The sequence below is a fragment of the Eptesicus fuscus genome, chromosome 22, assembly GCF_027574615.1.
Source record: "Eptesicus fuscus isolate TK198812 chromosome 22, DD_ASM_mEF_20220401, whole genome shotgun sequence".
In the NCBI taxonomy this organism is placed as follows: Eukaryota; Metazoa; Chordata; class Mammalia; order Chiroptera; family Vespertilionidae; genus Eptesicus; species Eptesicus fuscus.
This window is the reverse complement of record NC_072494.1, coordinates 18,072,402-18,094,216: the sequence shown is the minus strand read 5'-3', so window position 1 is coordinate 18,094,216 and position 21,815 is coordinate 18,072,402. Positions and strand designations below refer to the sequence as shown.

The 21,815-nt window shown below is 38.4% G+C and overlaps 1 protein-coding gene across 9 annotated transcripts in view; it reads right to left on the bottom strand.

Moving 5' to 3' along the window:
• The window catches only part of PRRC2C (proline rich coiled-coil 2C), a 77,487-nt gene that overhangs the window by 2,059 nt on the left and 53,613 nt on the right, over nucleotides 1-21,815 (bottom strand). For 3 of the 9 annotated variants that reach the window (XM_054711706.1, XM_054711707.1, XM_054711708.1), the window contains exons 22-34: nucleotides 21,533-21,784; nucleotides 20,319-20,411; nucleotides 17,417-17,518; nucleotides 13,450-13,651; nucleotides 11,457-11,660; nucleotides 10,019-10,131; nucleotides 9,541-9,677; nucleotides 5,563-5,794; nucleotides 5,208-5,330; nucleotides 3,832-4,050; nucleotides 3,430-3,533; nucleotides 2,923-3,049; nucleotides 1,827-2,063 (exon numbers count right to left, since the gene is read on the bottom strand). In XM_054711706.1, the coding sequence (XP_054567681.1) occupies nucleotides 1,827-2,063; nucleotides 2,923-3,049; nucleotides 3,430-3,533; nucleotides 3,832-4,050; nucleotides 5,208-5,330; nucleotides 5,563-5,794; nucleotides 9,541-9,677; nucleotides 10,019-10,131; nucleotides 11,457-11,660; nucleotides 13,450-13,651; nucleotides 17,417-17,518; nucleotides 20,319-20,411; nucleotides 21,533-21,784 (2,145 nt within the window). Of the gene's footprint in view, nucleotides 1-298; nucleotides 352-1,826; nucleotides 2,064-2,922; nucleotides 3,050-3,429; nucleotides 3,534-3,831; nucleotides 4,051-5,207; nucleotides 5,331-5,562; nucleotides 5,795-9,540; nucleotides 9,678-10,018; nucleotides 10,132-11,456; nucleotides 11,661-13,449; nucleotides 13,652-17,416; nucleotides 17,519-20,318; nucleotides 20,412-21,532; nucleotides 21,785-21,815 lie in introns of all 9 variants that reach the window. The other 6 variants (XM_054711709.1, XM_028151982.2, XM_054711711.1 and 3 more) reach the window with 6 other exon arrangements.

Sequence of the window (21,815 nt, the reverse complement as noted above, 5' to 3'; positions counted from 1 at the left end):
TTTTAATGGATAGATTTCTTCCTATCTCTGAAAACATTCAGTGATTTTTTTTCCTTTAATATTTGAAAAAAGCAGGACCACCTCCCACCACCTTTTCAAAGTTTGCCCTCTGATAAAGCAACAAAATAGGAATTGCTGTTACTTTGTATTTTTTCTGGGACAAACCTTACTGATACCATATGTTATCTAGGGAGCCTGCTTGTGAACTTGAAAACATATATGTTACACTTAAAACTTCTAGTTATCAGTATGTGGTCTACAATAAAATGAAAAGGAAGCACTTATATTGTGGCATTACCAACACCTAGGACCAAATGTCTTGTGGCTGAGTCCTCTTCCCACAGCTCTCTTCTGCAGGGGAAGAGCATCAGAAATTAGTAACTACGACTTCACTGCATCACTAAGTTCTGATAGCTCCTACCACACTCTGAGCTGGTAAAATAATTGCCTCATTTTAATGACTACAAGCCCCAAGTTTATACTTACGTAGGCCTATAAATTAATACCACTGTAACATAGATTTCTACACCTCTTGCATATAAAAACCCTACATGTTCTGTACTATCAAAAAATCTGAAACAATTTTCAAGAAATCTGTACCCTCCTCCACCCCATTATTAAGCTCCAATGCCATTCCCAACATGGAATTTATGAGAAATCAACTGCCGAGGAGCCAGGAACAAAACTGGAAACCAAGGACAAACAGTGCCCAGAGATTTCTACACAGACTAGTATCTGTCACAGTTATGAACAGAGGGAAACTCTAGGCACACAGCCTTAGTAAAGTAGGGGACGTTAACCCGAGTTTCACTGCAGGGTAGTCTTTAAATGTGCTTACTCAGGATCAGAAACAAGGGATATCAACCCGGAAAGAAACTCCAGCCAGTCAACCAAATTCTCTACAGGATTATCATAAACATGTTTCTAATCCAGAGTAAAACCAATCATGGCCATTTCCCTGTTTGGAAGCAGTAAGCTTTTCTTTGTTCTAGTCTGACCAGATACAGATTGGTGACATAACAGGCAAAATTATGAAGACCTCTACAGTGAAGTCTAAGTAAACACAGACATAAACGACTCAGCTGGCTGTACAGGCAGACAGGTAAGGTTTATGCTACAAAACCGTCCCCACACAGACTCCTCAAGGCACTCCTGCATCAGCACACCTCACGGTCACCAGTGCCTTGTATTGCGAAGGATCCCAAAGTGCTTTTGTGAGTTCTTCATCTACAACTACACAGCTACACAAACTGCTGTGGAATAAGCCACCTCAGGTGGCAGGCAAAAAGGAGTATGAAAACAGTTCGAGAAGAAAATTGGACTTGGATGACTCAGGTAAGAAAAATCAAGCCAGGCATCATGTCTTACCCATTCCAGAGTTTTCTCTGAAGCATGATTTATATCTTAACTTTGGGAAGGGGGTATGGGGAGGAAGAGGATGGGGGAGGAAAACAAAGAAAAATAAATGAAAGAAAATGGGGAAGCCTATAATAGTCCATATTACCTTTTTACTCTTCCAAAAAATGTAGCAACTAAACTTAGATCTCCCTCAAATACTTATTTTATAAGCAATTCATTTGGCCACAGAGCTTAAAATATTAACTTGTTGGTTGACAATAGTTGCAAAAGAAAAAACAGGTGGGGGGAATAGGGAGAAAAATAAAATAATAATAATAATTTTAAAAAAGGAACAAATAAAAGCAATTAGCTTGGTGAAGTCTGCTGAGACAATGAATGCCTGGATATGCAGTTATGGGTCCAGAGCATCGTTAAGACATGGTTCAGAGACAGACGGTTGCTCTGGCGGCTGCCAACACTGTACTAACCTTCATGTCTTGTTCAGCCTTCAGCGCAGCCTGGGCCTGATTGCCTCTGACTCCAGACAGTGATCCACAAGGACCCCTGGCTACATGTGGCAAACGAGCATGGCTCATGAGGCCTGTGGTCAGCGGAGGAGGCATCTGACTGGCCAGTGCCATTGGCGGCCTCTGAACGGGCGCTGGGAAGGTGTTAGTATGTGGGGCTCTTACCAATGGAGGGACCAGGTTAGGCTGAGAGAGAATCTGAGTGAAAAAAACAAAACATACAACATTAAACTGTTAAAAAATTTTATTTTGCCAACTAGACCAGGTTGGCTTATCCCAGAGTCAATGTGCACCAATTCCGCCATGAAAGGAAGTGTACGGATCTGTGTGCTCTAGCACCGGGACAAGAACCGCAGGCCATGCTGGGAGAGTCTACGGGAAGACAGTGCAGCATGCCAGTGCCCAGCTACAGATTCTGAACTGGGGACAGGGATGCCTTTTTAAAAAGATATAATTGCAGAAAAGGCATACACCTACTCCAAACATAATCTAAACCTAAATAAAAAATAATGCTATTTGGCAAATATTTCAGGTGCCAATTCTAGCTTGTGAGTGTTCTTATCAACTTTAGTTAGTCCTTCCATCTGATTAGCAAAGGGAAGAGAAACCAACATTTTAATATATAGATTAGAATCATCTTTTGGAAAATTTACCTCACCTACAGTTATCTTAAAAAAACAAATGAACAACAATAAAACAAACCCCCAAAACAAACCAAAAATCCTAGGAAACTTTAAGCACTGGGACCCTTCTCTGAAAAGTCAACTTCTTCAAAAAGATAAAAGGAACAGGACTGAAATAAAAGGATCAGAGCTGTGTGGGGAATCTTTCGACTATTTCTATTGTCTGCTTTAGAACTATATAGCTACCTGTGTCTAGCTAAAAATCCTAGAGTCTACACTTGAATGTTAGATTTACTGTTTAATAAAAAACTGCTTATTAAAAACTGTGCTTCTGAACTGGTTATAATAGGGCAAGACTATAAAATCAGAGAATTCGCCAGGTTAGCAAGCATTTGCAAGTAAATCATACTCATTTCTCACTTGTATCTGCCCACCTGGGGTGCAAACTGTGTAGGAAAAGGCTGTGTCATTCTCACAGTGGCAGGGGCTGACGGGAACTGCTTCTGATAGACAATGCTGCTCATTTTGCTGGACTGGCTGTTCGGACTTGTGGAAGTGGCCCTTGGAAAGAAGTCGTCACTGGTCAGTATGGCAGTGCTGGGTTAATGATGCTATTCGATTTGTAGACAGTGCGCTTGGCAGACTCATCGTACTTGGTAGTTGATGAGAATTACCAAGGTGAGTTACCAAACATCACAGCAGTGGAAAGACATTGGAGGAGCAGAGGTGAGAAAGGATACTGGCTATATTTGCCCTGTATTAAAAAGTTCTTCAAATACAGTATAACAAATATATTCTTAATAATTCAATAGCTTAATATTTCACATAAAACTATCAGAATGTCTGTGCTTACCACAGGACTGGCGACACCGCATGCATCTAACAAACAAAAGGTAATCAGTTATTGGGAATTCTACAGCAAATGCAAATGCCCACGTTACCGGAAGGGACTAGAGGTGGGTGTGGTGCTTCTTCCGCTGATTGGAGGTGTGCCTGGTTTTATATCAATGCCGCTTCCAAAGGCTTTTAGTTCCATTTCAGACATCTGAGAAAGAGCATAAAATAAGCCTAACATTTCTGCAATCCAATAAGCTAACCTGCTGTGTTTAGTATTCTATATGTGAAGACTTAATCTAGCAAAGGGCAAAGAACCTCAGTACCAAAATCCAATAGTTTTCAAGTACCATGGAATTAACAAGGCCAAATGTGTGGCTGAAAAGTCTGAGAGGCAGTGTCAATCCAATTCTCCCACAAAATTTGTGAATTCTTTGTTATGAGGTAAAACACAGAGGGGGCCAAACACATTAGATTCTCAAAGAAACTGTCCCTTTCTCTTCACTTACTTTCCCCGTGGTTGGGATCATGCTGTGCTGGGTTCCAGCGGGGATTAACCCCCTGAAAGGCTGGCTGACTTGCGCAGGGCGACTCAGGCTCTGGGCCTGTGCTTGGGGGGCGGTGTGCTGTAATGGAGGCTGAAGAGTCTGAGGCAGAGCAATTAAAGGCTGTCCCGTGGATCCAAAGTTAGGCAAGGAAAGCTGGGATGCTGGTAAAGGTACTGTAACCTAGGGCATAAGCAAACAGAAACTGTAGCAATTTGCTTATACAGAGCCCGTTGTACGTATATCCTATAACTTTAACACAACTCTTCAAATTCTTTTGAGTAAGATTTTAAACAGAAAACATCAATATATTAAGTACATTTCACATATAAATCCTTTGCTTAGTAACTATCTCCATTCTTTTTTCAAAGATGCAACAGTATGCCCTGGCCAGGTGGCTCAGTTGGTTGGAGCATCATCTCATACACTAAAAAGTTGTGGGATCTGGAACATGCCAGATCGGGGCATGTACGAGATCTGCCTTCCTCTCTCTAAAAAAAAAAAAATAAAAAAAAAAAAAAAAATCAAGAAACACATCGTTGGTGAGGATTAAAAAAAAAAAAAAAAAGTGTAACAGTATAACAAATTAGCACTGAAGAAACTATTTAACTAAAATAACTATCTTTCAATTAATCTACAGTATATGTCAAACAAACACAAAATATAATAAAATCAAGGGGATGCAATGTAAGAAAGTAGTTACAACTTCCCAAATAGCAATTTATTTTGAATGTCAATAGGTAATATATAGATATGAGTTATCACCCCTAAAATAGCCACCAAAAATAGTTATGAGAAGGTGACTAAGGCTTGCTTCTCTCATCCAACCCTCCACCAACTTTTAAAGAGTAAGCTGATAAATGATATTGCTAGGAGAGTTTTAAAAATTTATACTTTTCACTGAAAATTATTGTTACAAGCATACATGTAAGGAATATGTTTGTCATGTACCTTCTGCTGCACTAGCCTGGGTGTTACAGTGACCGCTGTGATGGTCTTTAGTCTTCCTTCATCTCTAGCACGAAGTAAAGCACCTACCACTCACTCACATATAACTGCATAGCCCTAACGACAGCCTTCAAATGTTTACATTCATGGAATCCTTTGTTAAAATAAACAATTACATGGAAACGCATAAAAAAAAAAAAAGGTTAAAAAGTGGGGGTGGAAAGACTGGTATTGTGGGACCAACCAGTGGACGCCATGGAATTCCTAGGACACCACAGAGAAAAGTCTGAAAACTATCAAACATCTCCCTATCTTGGTTCTGTTTAAATTCCCAAACAACAGAAGCAACAACAACAACAACAATAATGATAAAGAAAATTGAGGAAATTTACCATGCCATAGTTTACCTGCTGGAGAGTACTCGGTGACTGGGCAGTGTTATAAAAATTTGTCTGACCAGGCTGTTGTACTTGTCCAGAATAAAGGTTTGAAGCCTGGGTAAGATTTGCTCTAGCCTAGAAAAAATTTAATAAGAAAACAACAATAAGATTTTAAAAATTTCCGATTCAGATACCAAGGTTACGGCTTCAAAGAAATCTCGAAGAATTTCAGCGTTAGATCACAAGGAAGACCTTAGTTTTCCAATGTCGTTTAACATTTTTTTTTCTTTAAAAACTGTCCTTAAATCACCTGCTGCATAAGACTGCAACGACAGATGGTGCTTGCTCTTGCTCCTGCTGTAATTACCTGGAGAAGATGTGATTCGATCAGCTGGGAGCCTCCCAGTCCTGATGCCTGACCCAGCTGATGTTCATACAGTATAGGAATAGGCTGAGTACTGGAAGTTTGTTGAAAGGCAAGACTCGACTGTGCCTTGGCAAGTTCCTGGTGCTGGACAGCTGGGAAGTTGTGGATGGCAGTACCAGAAAGGACCACAGATGGCTGGGACAGGCTACTCTGCATAAAGGCCGGCTGAGATCTACATCAGTATTGAAGAGAAAAGGATGTGTTAAAAGTTAATTCTACCTGGAATCTGGCAACCTTAAGACTCAGTAGCCTAAATGTCCAAGTACTCTACTTAGTGTAAGAAAAGAGGCAGTGACCACAGACCTTGTCTAAGGTACCTGTTTCAAGCCTTAGAGCCCACTATATAAAAATTCTGGAAAAAAGCTTCTTCTTCCCAGAAACTGCAAAGATTTTTTTCATCTTGGACAACGAGAATGATTCTCTTTTCATGTGTTTATTAGCAAGCTCAGAACCAAACCTACCGTCTTCTCTTTGGTACTGACATTCCATTTAATTTACAGCACCAATAGCTCTGACTTGTATCATCTGTATTTCATTATTTTCCCTCCTATATTTCTTATAAGAGGCCTCAAGACCTTTATGGAATGGAGCAGAGTACTAGTTCACATTAGGATTATTCAGCAAGTATTTTCTTTTTTAAAATTGAGGTATAATGGACATATATACCTATATAAAGATAATTTGGTATTTGCATATATTGCAAAATGATCAACATAGTAAGTCTAGTCAACACTGTTGTAACCATACAGTTATAAAATTTGTTGATGAGCCTTTTAAGATTTACTCTTTTACCAACTTTAAAATATGCAACACCAATATTATGATCAAAGGGTGCAAACTTCCAGTTATAAGTAAGTCACTAGGCTGAAATGTACTCCAGGCAACTATCTGAAAATTAAAAACAAAACACAACCCCCCCACCACAATGCTGAAATCTGACTTGGGGTGGTGAACACACAATATAGTGTACAGATGATGTGTTGTGGAAGTGTGCACCTGAAACCTGCATAACTTTGTTAACCAGTATCACCCCAATAAATACAATAAAAATTAAAAATAAAATATAATGCTGAAATCTAACTTAAGACCTCTGGGATAGAGGCCTCCAATCTATACTTTACAAAGGCTAAGATAAAGAGCAAATAACTAAAATCAAAGTAGTGGATTAAAGATAATATTATCAATTATTACATATCTATCTATATAAAAGCCTAAGCCAATGATGGGCAACCTTTTGAGCTTGGTGTGTCAAACTTCGCCAAAAAACTGAGCATAACTCGGGTAGTGTGTCACTTTGAGGAAAAACTAACTCCAAGACTCTAGTTGCAAATGTTTCATCCTCAGGAGCAGCAAATATTTCATCCTCGGCATGCGGCCGCGTGTCATCAGAAATGGCTACGCGTGTCAGTGCTGACACGCGTGTCATAGGTTCACCATCACTGGCCTAAGAGATTGTTACAAACAGATGACCAGCTGGTAGTTATGACGCATACAGACCACCAGGGGGTAGACACTCAATGCAGGAGCTGGCCCCTGGTAGTCAGTGCGCTCCCACAGCCAACCTCCTGCAGTCCCTTCCCCAGGCCAGCCAGCCACACCCTGATCGGGACTGGGCGAGACGGCCCTGATTGGCCCCGATCGCCGGCCAGGGCGAGGGACTCCACCCGTGCACAAATTTGTGCACTGGGCCTCTAGTATCCACACTAATAAAAGAGTAAGATGCAAATTGACCGTACCTTCACAATGCCCACCAGCCAATCAGGAGTATGCAAATTAATCCAACAAAGATGGTGGGTTAATTTGCATACGCAGGTGCCGAGCAGCCGGGGGCGAGGCGGGATGCTTGTGTCGTTGCCATCGCGACGACACAGGTGTTCCGCACCGCCCCAGCTGCTCCGGGACTCTGGGCAGCGTGGGAAGGTGGAAAGGCGGCTCCGGGCTGGAGTAAAGGCGGTGCTGGCAGCCAGGGGAAGGAAGGCCCATTCTTACATGAATCTTCATGCACCGGGCCTCTAGTTATAATATAATTTTGCTCTGTTAAACTGACACGTGGCAGGAACAAAAGCTACCAAGGAGGAGTGCTAGTCTAGAGTCCTAAGTAATCTAAAAGTCTACGGTGTTGGCAGATATCAATTCAGGGATTCCCTATGAATAAATACAAGCTGATTAGGTTGAGAGTGAGGAGTAGCAGAATGATGTGGTAGAGATACAAACTGCTTTCGAAGCCTAAACATGTGTCTTCCAACACAGTAGCCACATACAGCTTACCCTGTATTCCCAATAAACAGTCTGGTCTTCCAAGGCATTTGTCACACTGGGAAGTACAGATACAGAATGCCAGTGCACTGCTACTCCATCTCCCAGGCTATGGAAGACATTGTTAAGCTATCACTGAACTCTCTTGTCAAAGCTGAAAAGGAGCTGCAACTTTCTAACAATGTTTCAAGCAGTCAATAACAATTAAAAGGAGATTGGCTTGTGAGATTATTTGCTAGTTCTGAATTAGAAATAAAAAATTTTTAATCACAGATTCCAAGATAACCCCAAATTTAATAGTACAAAAGAGATGGTCTGTAACTTCTACTTGAGGTAATTAGTTTTACTTCTAATGGGAGTGAATTTCTTGGAATAACCAAACTAAATGATGGAGTAAACACCAGAAAACAAAACATCCTATATAATTCATTATACAGACATACTAAATTCTACCAAAGAATCTCTAATCAAGAAATAAAAGTGAGCACAGCCAGTGTGGCTCAATGGTGAGTATCAACCTAGGAACCAGAAGGTCATGGGGTTTGATTCCCGGTTAGCACATGTGCCCAGGTTTTGGGCTTGATCCCTAGTATGGAGGTTTGCAGAAGGCAGTCAATGGATGATTCTCATTATGGATGTTTCTCTCTCTCCCTCTCCCTTCCTCTCTGAAATCAATAAAAACCGATTTAAATAAATAAATGGGAGAGCCACATTTTTAAAGTTTATTAATAATTATGCTCTGCTAAGAAAGTTTAATTTGCTGAAACTAGCTTCTTTAGGAATATAATTTATGTAATCTAAAAGAAATAAGCTATTACCAATTGATGCCACGTCTAATCTATATATAGACTATAAAAATTCTATCTGAACCACATCAAAACCCAATATATTTCTAAAAGCTAATGCTTAACTTTGCAACCATTCTAAGCTGCCCTAAAGAAATAGTTTATTTTTCTTTTTGCGGGCTTAGAGCCATCAAATGAATATCGACCACAGCCATGCCACAATGATGACAGAGCTATGTCATGGGCTTTGCTCATGCCCCTACCCTTCCACTCTCATTAAGTTGGAGATGAGACCACTTGGGGTTGAATCCAGGCTCTCACTGATTTGTAATGCAACCAACCAACCAACCAACCAACCAACCAACCAACCAACCCCTTCAAGTCCCAACACGGCATGTCAAAGGGGGATGACAAGCCACCTTATATGGTTTTGTGAGGACTACATTTTCTAAGTTACTGCATGTAAAGGACTGAATAGTGATCATGTATATCACCACTACTTCTCTTCCTTGTCCGACCCTCTTTTCATCTTTTATCACACTCCTCCCTGGCCTCAGCCCTAACAGTTTCCAATTGTTAGCAACAAGATGCAATTAAAACTTTAGGTCCCCTAGCAACTATTTTCTATGATTTCAAATTGTCATGGGACTGTTGTTACCCTCTTCTTCAAGAAATTTTGAGGCTTGACTTTGTTCAGTAAAGTCTGACTAAAATGACCACAGGCTGAGGTTCATAATCAACACGATTAATAATTTAATGTAGTTTATAAGAGGGTCATCCTAGCTCATAAAGGGAAGGAAGAAGCAGTAGGAATACGGCAAGAAAGCTCAGCAATTACAATGTTTCCAACCCACAAATGTATTTTAAAGCGTTTTACCTATACGGTTGAAGGGAAGAACTGAATAACTCCTGGGCCTGGGAAACAGCGGGTCCAGCACCCAAACTCAACTGGGCTTGGTGCTGCCCCTGCAGTGGTGCGTAAATAGGAATCGGGATCTGCTGAACCGAAGTGGGCTGCCATGCAAGGAGAAAACGGTATGTGAGCACCATGTATACAACTCACAACACGTGGGAAAATAAACTTAGCTATGAAGAATAAATGATTAATACCATGTACCAGTTTTCTTTAAAACCAAATGTAAACATTTCCCTCTCAATCCATTACTTGATTCTACATTATTAACCATCAACAAAGGGAAAGTTTTAACATTTTGTTTATACATCCTAGGTAATCATGGTTTGTCCCATATTGTTAAAAGGATTATAACTTCAAAGAGTCTATTATTTGTAGCTCAAAATTACTACAACATAAATAAATAAACAACTGCACAATGGAAGAAGTATGTGATGTTTACCTGAGAAAGACCTGGTTGGAAGCCTTGCTGCTGAGCCAATGACGGTGGAGCCAATCGTGCATGCTGGGTATTGAATAAATGACTGGTGTCCATATAGAAAGCTGGGATTTGAGCTATAGACCATTAGGAAAAAAACAACCATTCTTAAGTATCTAAATTTCAGAATTTAGACAGGTATATGCACATTAAAACAAGGAAACTCTAGTACTTGTGAAGGTATAGAAAAATATGACACTCTTATATACTGCCAATGGGGTATAAAATAGAAAAATTTTATATATTCTACTAAAACTGAAAATGAACCCACCTGTTTAACAGCAAGTCCACTCCAATTTTAAATCTACCAACTAGAATTTAGCAAAGTATTTAAAAGAACTGACACTTAATAACTGAAAGAATTTGGCACGGATTTTAAAATATATTTATTTTTAGAGAAAGAGGAAGGGAGAGAGGGAGGGAGGGGAAGACGGAGGGAGGGAGGAAAGGAGAAGAGAGAGAGAGAGAGAGAGAGAGAGAGAGAGAGAGAGAGAGAGAGAGAGAGAGAGAGAGAGAAACATTGATGTGAAAGTCACACTGGCCAGGGCTGGTATAGATTTTTAACAAATTTCTTTTCTATGTATTATACACACTATTTTGTTATTTGCCATTTTTATGTTTTGAAGAACTTCCATATTGTTTTTAATTTGCCATCATTATAAACAATACTGTAATGAACACCCTCATACACGTATCTCTGATAAGTTTATGTATATCTTATACAGATAAATTGATTCACTATAAAACTGTTACTACAGTATGTACACATAAAATATTCTGAGGTAACTTTCTGAAAGAATTATGCCAATTTATATATTCTCACCAGCAAGGTATTTTAAGAGCCCAATATAATACCCATGATCCTTATAGATACTGGGTATTAAAGATGCTGGTTATCAATCTTTCTATTATTCCCATATGGAAAGGTAAGAAATAGCCTATTTATTTTGAATTTAAATCATTAGTGAGTTTGAATATTATCCAAATGTTTATTTACTATTTAATTCAGATTAACATTGTGATATTTAGTAATACAAGTTACCCCACTCCCAATATACAATTTTTTCTTCTTTGCTATTCTTAGGTTTATTCTTCCCCATGAACTTTATTTATCAATCTGTGAAGTTTCAGATAACTAACTTTTATAATATGACTGGAATAATATAAAATGTGTAAGTTATTTTCCAAATTATTGGACACTAACTTGTCTAATATACGTGTAAGAAATAAATGCCAAGAGTCCCAGAATGCTTATCAAGGAGAGAGAGCAGTCAATTCTATCTGGAAATAAATTTGCAAAGCAGATAAAAGATATTTAAACTTGAAGGGTAACTAAAAAGAGAAAAAGCATTCAAAAGTCTTCATTTTCTCAATTCCTTATATTCAAGTCTAAAAGCCTTACCTGCTGCGGACTGAGACACATAGACCTGTGGACTCTGTTGCTGCTGGGCAATGAGGGAAGGCATACAGCTTAACTGTGAAAAATGACTTGCGGAAGGCAGGCTGCTTGTCTGTAATTGTTGGGGCTTTACTTTACAAATATTAGGAGGGTCTGATGTGGTTGTAGATTTTGTACTCAGAGAAGAGGTAGTGTATGTACCAGCTCCTATATTTGGGGGAGAGATAAAATAAGGGAACAATGTAGTATATTTTAAAGTGCTGCTGTTGTTCATAGTAAAATAACTCAAGCACCAACCATAAACTAGAAAACTAATGTTTATTGCCACCATGTACGTACTCTGGGCCAAAAGGGGATATGAGATATATCACTATCATAATTATCTATCTATAGCTTGCCCTCTCTTTCCAGCACCGACCCTCTACATACCTTAAAAACACACACACTATTATTAAATATGTGGCATTATACAACTTGAAAGGTCAATAATTTCTGTTGATCAATGAGTTCTAATGACTGCAATACTGAAGCAAATGACAACACTGGTATTGGACTAAAGAGAGATATAATCATTTTAAGATGTTTAATGATGTTCTATATAAGAGAGGATCAGATCAAACTACCTTAGCTGTTCAACTTGAGTCTCTATCAGTAATATGACAGGATGGCCCTCATGAAAAAATTTATCTCAGTTGAGGGACTATGGAGAAACTATAGACCTGGAAAAAAGGAAGTAGCTGGGTTCCAAAGAAGTAGGAAGCTTTGCAGTCCCTTATTTCCTAATCTCCCTACAGACTCTTTTCCACTAGACTGGGGCCCAAGCAAGAGCCAGTAAGCAGAATAAAGATGCCTTGCATATGGGTGGTTGGGAATGTTTGCACAGAGGAAGAGATATAGTTGGAACACTCCCAGTGATTTGAATCTCTGGATTTGTCTCAATAAAGAACAATACATACTTCTGATTCTAGATCAGGAGTGGGGAACCTTTTTTCTCCCAAGGGCCAGACAAAATTATCAACTTAAAAATTAGCCTGCTATATTTGATCAAACATTTAACTCACCCCTAATGCCTTGGCAGGGCCAGACCTTATACAGCCTGTGGGCTGGATGTCTCTCACCCTCTGTAAGCTGTAGTATAACCCAAAGATCAGTTGTTTTTAGTACTTAAAACTAGCAAAGAATGCCAGAATATTGAAAAGCAGTACTACCATCAGTAAATAAGAATCAAAGAAGGTTAATTCTTTGCCGGATATATTTTATAACTATTAGAGTTTCTCACTGCTTTGGAAATATAAGAATATCAGGAAGCTTGAAATCAAATTTGTTTTCAGTAAAAGAAACAGCCTCTGTGACTCTGAGAACTGTAAAGCCCCAAATGACAGTACTGCACACCAGTGAAAAACTGAAGGAAGAAAATCACTTTCTAATTGGGATGCTGCTGGACTCTCCTTAAAAACAAACAAAACAAAAACCAAAATACAGTGGATATCATCAACTCAAAACACAAACTGGAAATTCACTACCCCTAACCCTTCACCAGAAAACGTCAGCCCAATAGATTTAGGCCAATAGTTCCTTCAAATTAGATAGAGACAGCAAAAAATTTAAAAACTGTATGATTCTATGTTATTTCTGAGTTGGTTCAATTAGCTGTATATGAGTTCAAAAAGAAGTCAAAAGGTAAATTTTGGAGGAAAACTTAAACACAATACAAAATTTTTCACCAATTACTTATTAATATGTCTTTTATAAATAACTAGAGGCCCAATGCACAAAATTCGTGCAAAAGTAGTCCTTCCTTCCCCCGGCTGCCCTCTGGCACCCGGGACCTGGGCTTCCCTCGAATCCCCAACTTCGTCTGGAAAGACGTCCGGTCTAATTAGCATATTATGCTTTTATTATTATAGATACTTTTGGGGGGATAGTTAACAGAAAGTGATCCTAAGAAATTTGAACTAATTGAAGATATTGAAAGGAAAAGTATAAAGACTTCTACCTGACAGTGACGTTGTAGGGGTGACCGAGGCAACAGGGATCTGAGGCATGGACGCACTGGAGAAGGAGTTGTAATTTGCACTGCTTGGGCCACTGGCACTACTGCTGACACCACTTACAATTGGAGGGGCTGTGGAAGTTACTGGAGATCCCTTTTCACGCACATTTGGAGAATTCTCCCAAGCCTTCCTTGCAGACTCCATCTGCAATGAAATGGGGGGAAAATCACTATGCTAACATAGAATATACATATATACATAAATATACTCACGTGTGTACATATATAAATTCCAAATATCTTTCAGAAAGGCCAAAGTAAAAGATGGGTCTTCAAGGTAATTTTTAAATTTCTGACACCTAATTTATTTTTTCAGGTTGGCCACTCCACTGGGAGATGTTACTATTTTTTTTAAATTATATTTTTATTGATTTCAGAGAGGAATGGAGAGGAACATCAATGATGAGATAGAATCATTGATTGGCTGCCTCCTGCACGTCTCCTACTGGGGATCGAACCCACAACCTGGGCAGGTGCCCTTGACCAGAATCGAACCCAGGGCCCTTCTGTCTGCAGGCCGACACTCTAACCACTGAGCCAAACTGGCTAGGGCGACCCTAGACTTTTCAAACCTTTCATTTTCCCCTTTATCTTTGCTCTTTTACTTAAATTGGGAGGCAGTGGACTTTAATGTCTCCACAGAGAGCTGTTGATGGCTCTGGCAATCAGGCCAGTGAAATATAAAGTCACAGCTCCTGTATCAACTAGATCCAAGTAACTACCATGACCAGCATCTAAGGAAATGGAAATACCAGGCCCCTTCAGGAGTGCTTTAAGGCTCTGACTCTAGTAGGAAAGGCACTGAAGCATTCCCCCCACTCCCCCGCCCCCCCCATTAATACCCATTCTCTATACTCTGTTTTTAAGCCGACAGTTCTCAAATGGCAGATGACAGACACCTTTTGTTCGGCTGTTTTATGCTCAGTGTTTGAAAAGTTAATGTAAGTAGATAGGTTTTAGGCTTGACTGTAGCAGAGATACTTGTTTCACATCAAAGCCTCCTTGGGCATTTCAGGTACTGACTGCAGCCGTTTGGCTTTGGGGCTATTGATTTTAGCAGTAATCTCCTAGTTTCTTAAAAGGAAGAAACAGGTCTTATTTCAATTTATATTCAATCTCTCTAGAGTACTGCTGTTCAACAGACATATAAATGCAAGCCACATATATAATTTAAAGTTTAGTAGTTGTATTTTAAAAAATAAAGAGGTAATTCTAATTTTGGTAACATTTGATACAACAAAAAAACCTATAATTACCATAAAAGTTGAGATGTTTTAATGTTTTTAAAATATTAACATGTCAGACCCAGTGTCTATTTTATTTTATACTGAAGCACACACTGGACCTGAACTTGGATCAGACACATCCAGTGCCCAGTGATTTTAACCACAGGGGCTGATGGCCCCGGAACTGGAGAGCACAGATGCAGATTCTCACTATCCTAAAGCTATCTGAACAGGAAGGAAAGACATAGGTTTTGACATTTTTAGTTTTAGTAGTCAAGATACTGGGTGGGCCAAAGGAAAACCCAATATAATATATAAAATTCAGTTGCAATGATTCACATGAGAGTTTTTTGGTTTTTTTTTTTTTTTTTTACAAGATTTTTATAGTACTGCTAAGAAGTCTGTGGTCCTTCAAATACCAACTTTTAAAACTTTAACCTTATTTTAATTGTGACAATTTGAGAAGAATTACATACCTCCCTACTTTTCTGTTAACACACACTATATGTAATTTAACCTTTTCTTAATGACTAATGTCATCTCCATAAATTAGAAATATAAGATAATTCAATTTGCTCGAGTCTTCTCACTATCACTTGGATGGTTTCATATGTGTTTTATTTTAAAACAAGAGTTTTTTTTGGTGTGTTTTCTTTTTTGGGGGAGGGCGGGTTTAAAAAAAACTTATTAAGTTAAACATAATGCAATTTGCAATCTGAGATTTTTATGGTTTAGAGCCTTTTTTTATACATGGCAATGTCTTTTATACCAGTTTTGTTGTGGTGAAAACACATAAATCATGTCTAATCAAATTTGCATAAGATAAAGGTCACATACATTTGGCTTTATTTAATTTCTTTTTTTAAAAAAAATTGATTTCAGAGAGGAAGGGAGAGATAGAAACATCAAAGATGAAAATCATTGATCGGCTGCCCCCTCCCTCCCTCCCGCACACCCACTACTGGGGATCAAGCCTGAAATCTGGGCATATGCCCTGACCAGGAATCAAACCGTGACCTCCTGGTTCATGGGTCAACGCTCAACCACTGAGCCACACCAGCCGGGCTATTTAATTTCTTAAGCAGCAAGAAAATTTAGATTCCAATTTTGGAAATTCAAGGAAATTCACTTTTCCCCTCGATAAATATACTGTAAATAATACCCACATAACAGAATTTTTCTATACCTTATATGTTACCCAGAAGGATGTCAGAAGTATACAGAGTAAATTTTAAGTTAATGAAATTTAATTTAAATTAATTAAAATTATATTATTTCTTCTTGGAGTGTTAAAAACATTGAGTGAAAGGCAATGTTGAAGAGTTTTTCTGAAGAATTAACAACTGGCCTAAAGAATAATTAATGATATTATATTTATTTATGTGGCAGACTACTTCCTTGAATAATATCCTACCTAATAAAATGGTAATATGTGAATTACCATCACTCCGCTACACCCACGATTGGGCCAGCGGGAGGCGCATGGGGTGGGACTTGGGGTGGCCGGGGTAGCCGATTGGGCCAGCAGCAGCGGCTCGAGCTCAGCGTCTGCACCATGGCTGTGCTGCGGCACAGAAGGGGCCTCTGGGGCAGCGAGCTCACGTCCCGCCGCAGACCATCAAAAGCGGGGGAGCTGGGTGCCTGTCCGCTCTGGCACCAGGCCTTTCGGAAGCCTCCGACGAGCCGGAGGCTTCTGAAAGGCCTGGTGCACCAGTGGACAGGCACCCAGCTCCCCCGCGGTTGAATGCGAAAGCGTGTAGGGGACCCTACATGTGCATGACTCAATCATGCACTGGGCCTCTAGTAAATACATAAAATGAAACAGATTGAGACAGTCATTCAAGTGGAATAGGAATTGGCAGTCAATAGTAAGAACTGGGTTAAGACGAATAGCACAAATTTTATAGTCTCAGCCAACACTCATTTAAGCCTCTTACAAAGAAGTTGGGGGGCAAAGGGTCAAGTGGTCAGGAGGCTGGAGACTCAAAAAGAAAGAGTCTAAAAGTGAACATTGTCCACATTGTGAAACCATTTCGTTTCCCACTCCTGACGACCATCAGAAAGATTCATTGACAACCAGAGCCACATTAGGAGGTCCAGCTATTACACAAGTTAATACCTGTGTTTAAATACCCCTCACTTAATTCCATGTCTGCACTTTTTAAACCATTGACTAATCCTGAGGTGAACTCATTGAAAATACTCTCAAACAACTCAAATATAACAAAGCATTAATATCATAGCTCAAAATTATAGAGACTAAAAAACAAACAAAAGCCTAAACTTCTTGACATCAAAAAGCACGTGTTGTCCAAAATCTTTTGCCCTCTTATTCAAAAATTATCTAACAATCAATTCTAAATCACTTACATAATTACCACTTCATAAAATGTTCTGACTGCTACAATGCTTTCATTCAATTCACATGAGACTTACTTTCCTATAATTTTAAGACCAAATTCACAAGCATGATAGGCCTTACTTTAGAGCGGAGGATAGCAAGTCGCTGCTAAGGGTATTAGAAGCTAATAAGTTTAACGTGTAATTTGACATCACATTATTTCCTTGGCTTAGCATTGTTGCTTACCACACAAAACCAGTAAAAAACCCAGGAGAATAGTATTAGCATATGTCCCCCTTGCATGCAACAATCATGGACCTTTAGAGATGGATAAGGTACATACCTTGAAGGTGAGGCTGAAAGTAGTGGGAGGAACTGAAGTTAGGCTGGAGCTCTGTTGTATAGTCTCCCTCTTAGGGAGGGGAAGGGTGTTGGGCAGGGGCACCTGAAAAGGCAGGCAACACATATCACAATCTAACTAACTGGGTCTGCTACCAAAGCCCCACTAAGATAATGCTATCATACTCTAAGGGTATTCTATTTTTCATCAGAGCCAACACGAATATTCAATTACTTAGACCGTGTTTATAGTAATTGATAATTTTGGACATCTTAGATAAAACTCCTGAAGAGAAGTATTTTCTGCCTTTTTATGCATGAATTGAAAGAGCCAGTCCCAAATATAAGGCATACCCTTGATGGCAGTGCTTCTCCTATTTTAATGTGGATACAAATCATCTGAGGATGTTGTTAGAATGCAGATTCTGATTCAGCTGGTCTGGAGCAAGCCCTGAAATTTTGCATTTCAAACAAGTTCCCAGGTGATGCTACGGCTGCTGGTCCCTGGACCATACACTATGCAGCAAAGCTTTAAGGGAGTAAAATTTTCCCCATTTATGGGATCTACAGGCTCTATCAGAAGCATTCAACATGACAAATATAATACATTTAAGAAAGAAATCTCTTTCCTAAAATAGTCAACTTTCTGACAACTACATTCAAGAACAAAAGTAATACTGGAAGGAAAATACGGAATATTGCTTCCCCCATTACACTAAACAAATTGCTTTGTTATATAGTAAATAGTAATGACACGATTATGGCAAATATTGTTAAATGCCTGAGGATATTAGAAACTCACTACCCTATCTTTTTTTCCCCTCTAAGTCCCTGGGTCTTGAGATTTTTTATGATGTACTATTTATTGCATGATTGATTTTGACAGCTCACTCAGTTGTTCAGGTACAATGACTGAGATGCTAGGGGTGCCAGATAATCACTTTGTGACACGATGGAGATTTTAATACCACAGACTAGTAGTTACTGGAGATTAGCTGTGCTATAATAAATAATCAAAACCACCACCAGCATTTATATCTTCAAGACATTCAAAACAACTGAATTATTAGATAACACTAACCAATAAATATCAACTAAGATCCTAAAAAAAGTACATTAAGCTTCAATAAAAGAAATAAGCCTGTTTTAAGTATAATTCTTAAAAAGATAGAAATCCTACCATAAAATAGAACTCCCAAACAGACTAATAAAGGAAACAACATTTCAAAAGGAACTAAAACTCTGGACATTGTTTTTAATACTATATTAACTAAATTCAAAATCACTACCATACTTGGCACAAATAAGCAATGCTGTGGAATCATTCCAAACTGGTGACCACTTATGATGCTCCCTGACCCAACCTGATCTTCCTGTTTCCAAACATACTCTGCATAAATTGCTAAAAATCAAATGCAGATTATTCACTGATACACAAGAGCGGGTCTCTTCCCCTCAGTTGTTTCTGTGCACAACTCACCATGTTCGTATGCCAGCAAACCACATGGAAACCATTTAAATGCTCATATGAATATTTTCAATGATTTTTAGAGGGTCTGCCAGAAAAGCATTATATACTTTCTTGAAAAAGTAACATCTAAGAAATACTCTATGTTTTTTAAACTGAGAAGACACCACAATTAAAGTACAATTAACTTTACTGAGATATTACTGATTCATTATTTGATAATCTACATAGTGAGTAATTTGCCAGGAAGTCTTTTTGTCCTTCCCATGTTTTCCATTATTTCCTATAGGAAGTTAAATACATTTCAACCTTTCTCCAAAAGGTCAGAGGAAAGGTTTAGCATATGAGATGAAGTTTTGTAAGATCTAAATTTGGACAAATTACATTAATCAGCTCCTAAAGTGAGCTCCTATCACAAAGAGAAAACGTGTGACTCACTCAACTACACAGTAAGAGCCCTTCAATTGGACCACAAAGTTGGATTAAATGGTCCCTAAAGCATGTCACCTCTCTAACTCTAACTTGATGCTAGGGGGAATAACAGAAAGCCTAAGAAAAACTTTGTACCAAAACATAATCAAGATTTTTATTCTCAAAATGATAGAGTTAAAGCCCTGTGTGAGCAACCTTTAAATATATCTATAAAGGGTATTTTTTCAAAAGAATATGCCTTTGCTTATTATACGGGATGACATTTAAAGTAGCTTACCAAATTTCCACCATCTGTGCCCTCCAAAACAAGGGCCTCAAATGTAACTCCTAAAATGCTCTCTACCACAGCAGGTCACCTAACTTTGCTGGGCTTGCCGTTCAATTTTTCAGTCAGTGAACTAGTCAGAATGATGGACTGTTATGACTTTTAACACAATCTTGAATTATAACATGGTTGCTCTGAGAAACCAGAGCCAAATTTACATGACTCGTTATCACCTTTTAATGAAGCATTTAAGAGTTATTGAAGTACTAACATATACATTATAGCCCAGTCTTCACAACAGGAATGTTGCTATTAAGGTCTAGTATAATTTTTTTCAAATTCAAAAAGAAAATACCTGAATCTCTGGTAACATTGTGTTTTAATTGAGTGAGCTTTCATGGATCATAAAACGGTTTAAGAACAAAATTACCAACAAAAATAAAACACTGAAGAATGTGATAGCTAAGAACCAAATATCTTATCAAAACCAGGGTAATTGGATTAGTCCTGATGACACTAAACCTAAGCAGCAAAGGCCTGGATCTTAAATGGAAAGGGGACAACTTTTAGGAGGAAAAACAACAACTCCGCTTTTATTATTTTTGCTGATTACATTACAGTGCTCCTATATACAAATTTGCTATTAACTCTTTCCCTGAGAAAAGTTAAATATTGGCCATATAGCACATATAATAGCCAGGTTTCTATCCAAACTCGCCACACCTCAGGTTGATTACTTACATTATTAACCAAAGTATCCTCCATCTTTGCATTATTAGTAGCCACAGTGTTAGGCAGAGAAGAAGAAGGTGTAGTGTAGTCTGTTACAGACTCCTGTGAAGTAGTAATAGAGAAAAATATATTTTAAACTGAATCAATGAGTCACTTTCTAATTACAGCCTAACAGTTGTAAAGTAGTTTCAGAAGAAAGCAGGAGGAGAGCAAACCTTAAGACTCAATTCTCCCAAATCTTAACTTAAAAACCAACAGTGGGATAAAACACAGAACCACTGCTGAAATGATAATATTTCCACTACTGTTTGGATCCTGTGCATTTTTTAAAATGCACTGCATAGTACTAGGAGGTTGTCATCAGTACTAAAGATTTAATTTCTGTGGATTCCTAAAAGAACTCTTTGTGTGGTTCTCACAATCTATAGATTACTTGCAACTTCTGACTTTTATTCTCTTCAAAATAAAACAAAGTAAATAAATGAATGTCAAGATCTTAGCTGTCACAATTCACTACGTTTTAGGATAAACTCTTGTTTATCGTTTATCATCATGAATCTCTTCCTTAAATGTGGTAGAACTAAATCACATGAGCTTTTAACAGAAAAATATTCAAATTAATATGAAAGATTCCATCTCTTTTCTTCTCAATAAATATACATCCTGGAACGGCAGACATAAATTTGCTATTCTCACAAGTGTTCGCTCCTTTAAGTTTGCATCTTTCACTCAATGTGGTCCCTAAGCACAAGTCAACTACTTCTTCTGGGGCTCAACCAATGAAATAGTGATTGTTCCAAACCTGGAAAAAAATTGGCTATACTGGAGTTACTTAACTTTGCCTTATTTCCTGATTTCAAAATCTTATGAGTAGGCAAAATAAAGCTCCACTGTAACTCCACTAACAAAAGTAATGGAGAGCAACTTTTTCAAAGTATACAAACCCAAATAAAAAGCATCTTAATCTTGTGTAGACATTTTTCACTTTAAACAACCGAATGGTACAGAATTAAGAGTGAATTTCCACAAAAAAAGAAATAATTTAGTGCAAGGAATTTCTTTAGATCACACATGCACACCGTGAAATAAAATCTCTAGAAATAGTAACCCATATAGTCTATAGCACTATATGTCTCAAGAAAAAAAAAAAAAAAAAAGCGTAAGGTTGTTGTTTTAGACACGATTTGCATCAGCTGAACTGGGGATCTCTGCATGCTGCTCACCTTCACATTAGTGGCATATTCTGTGGATGCCACTGAGATCATCGTTCCTATTTCAGTAGACATCTCTGAAGCTGCTTTGGTTTCCTTTGCTGTCCCAGGGTCTACACTTCTGACTGCAGCAGGGCTTGGTTTCTCCTGTCCTTCTGGCTCCACCTGTTGGGCATCTTTTACTTTTCTATTTTTTAATGACCGTTCCTTTCCAATAGGACCAGGTTTATGTTCTTTGTTTTCTACTGGACTCAAATCTGGAAGCTAAAGTCAATGTTTATAAACAAAAAAGGAT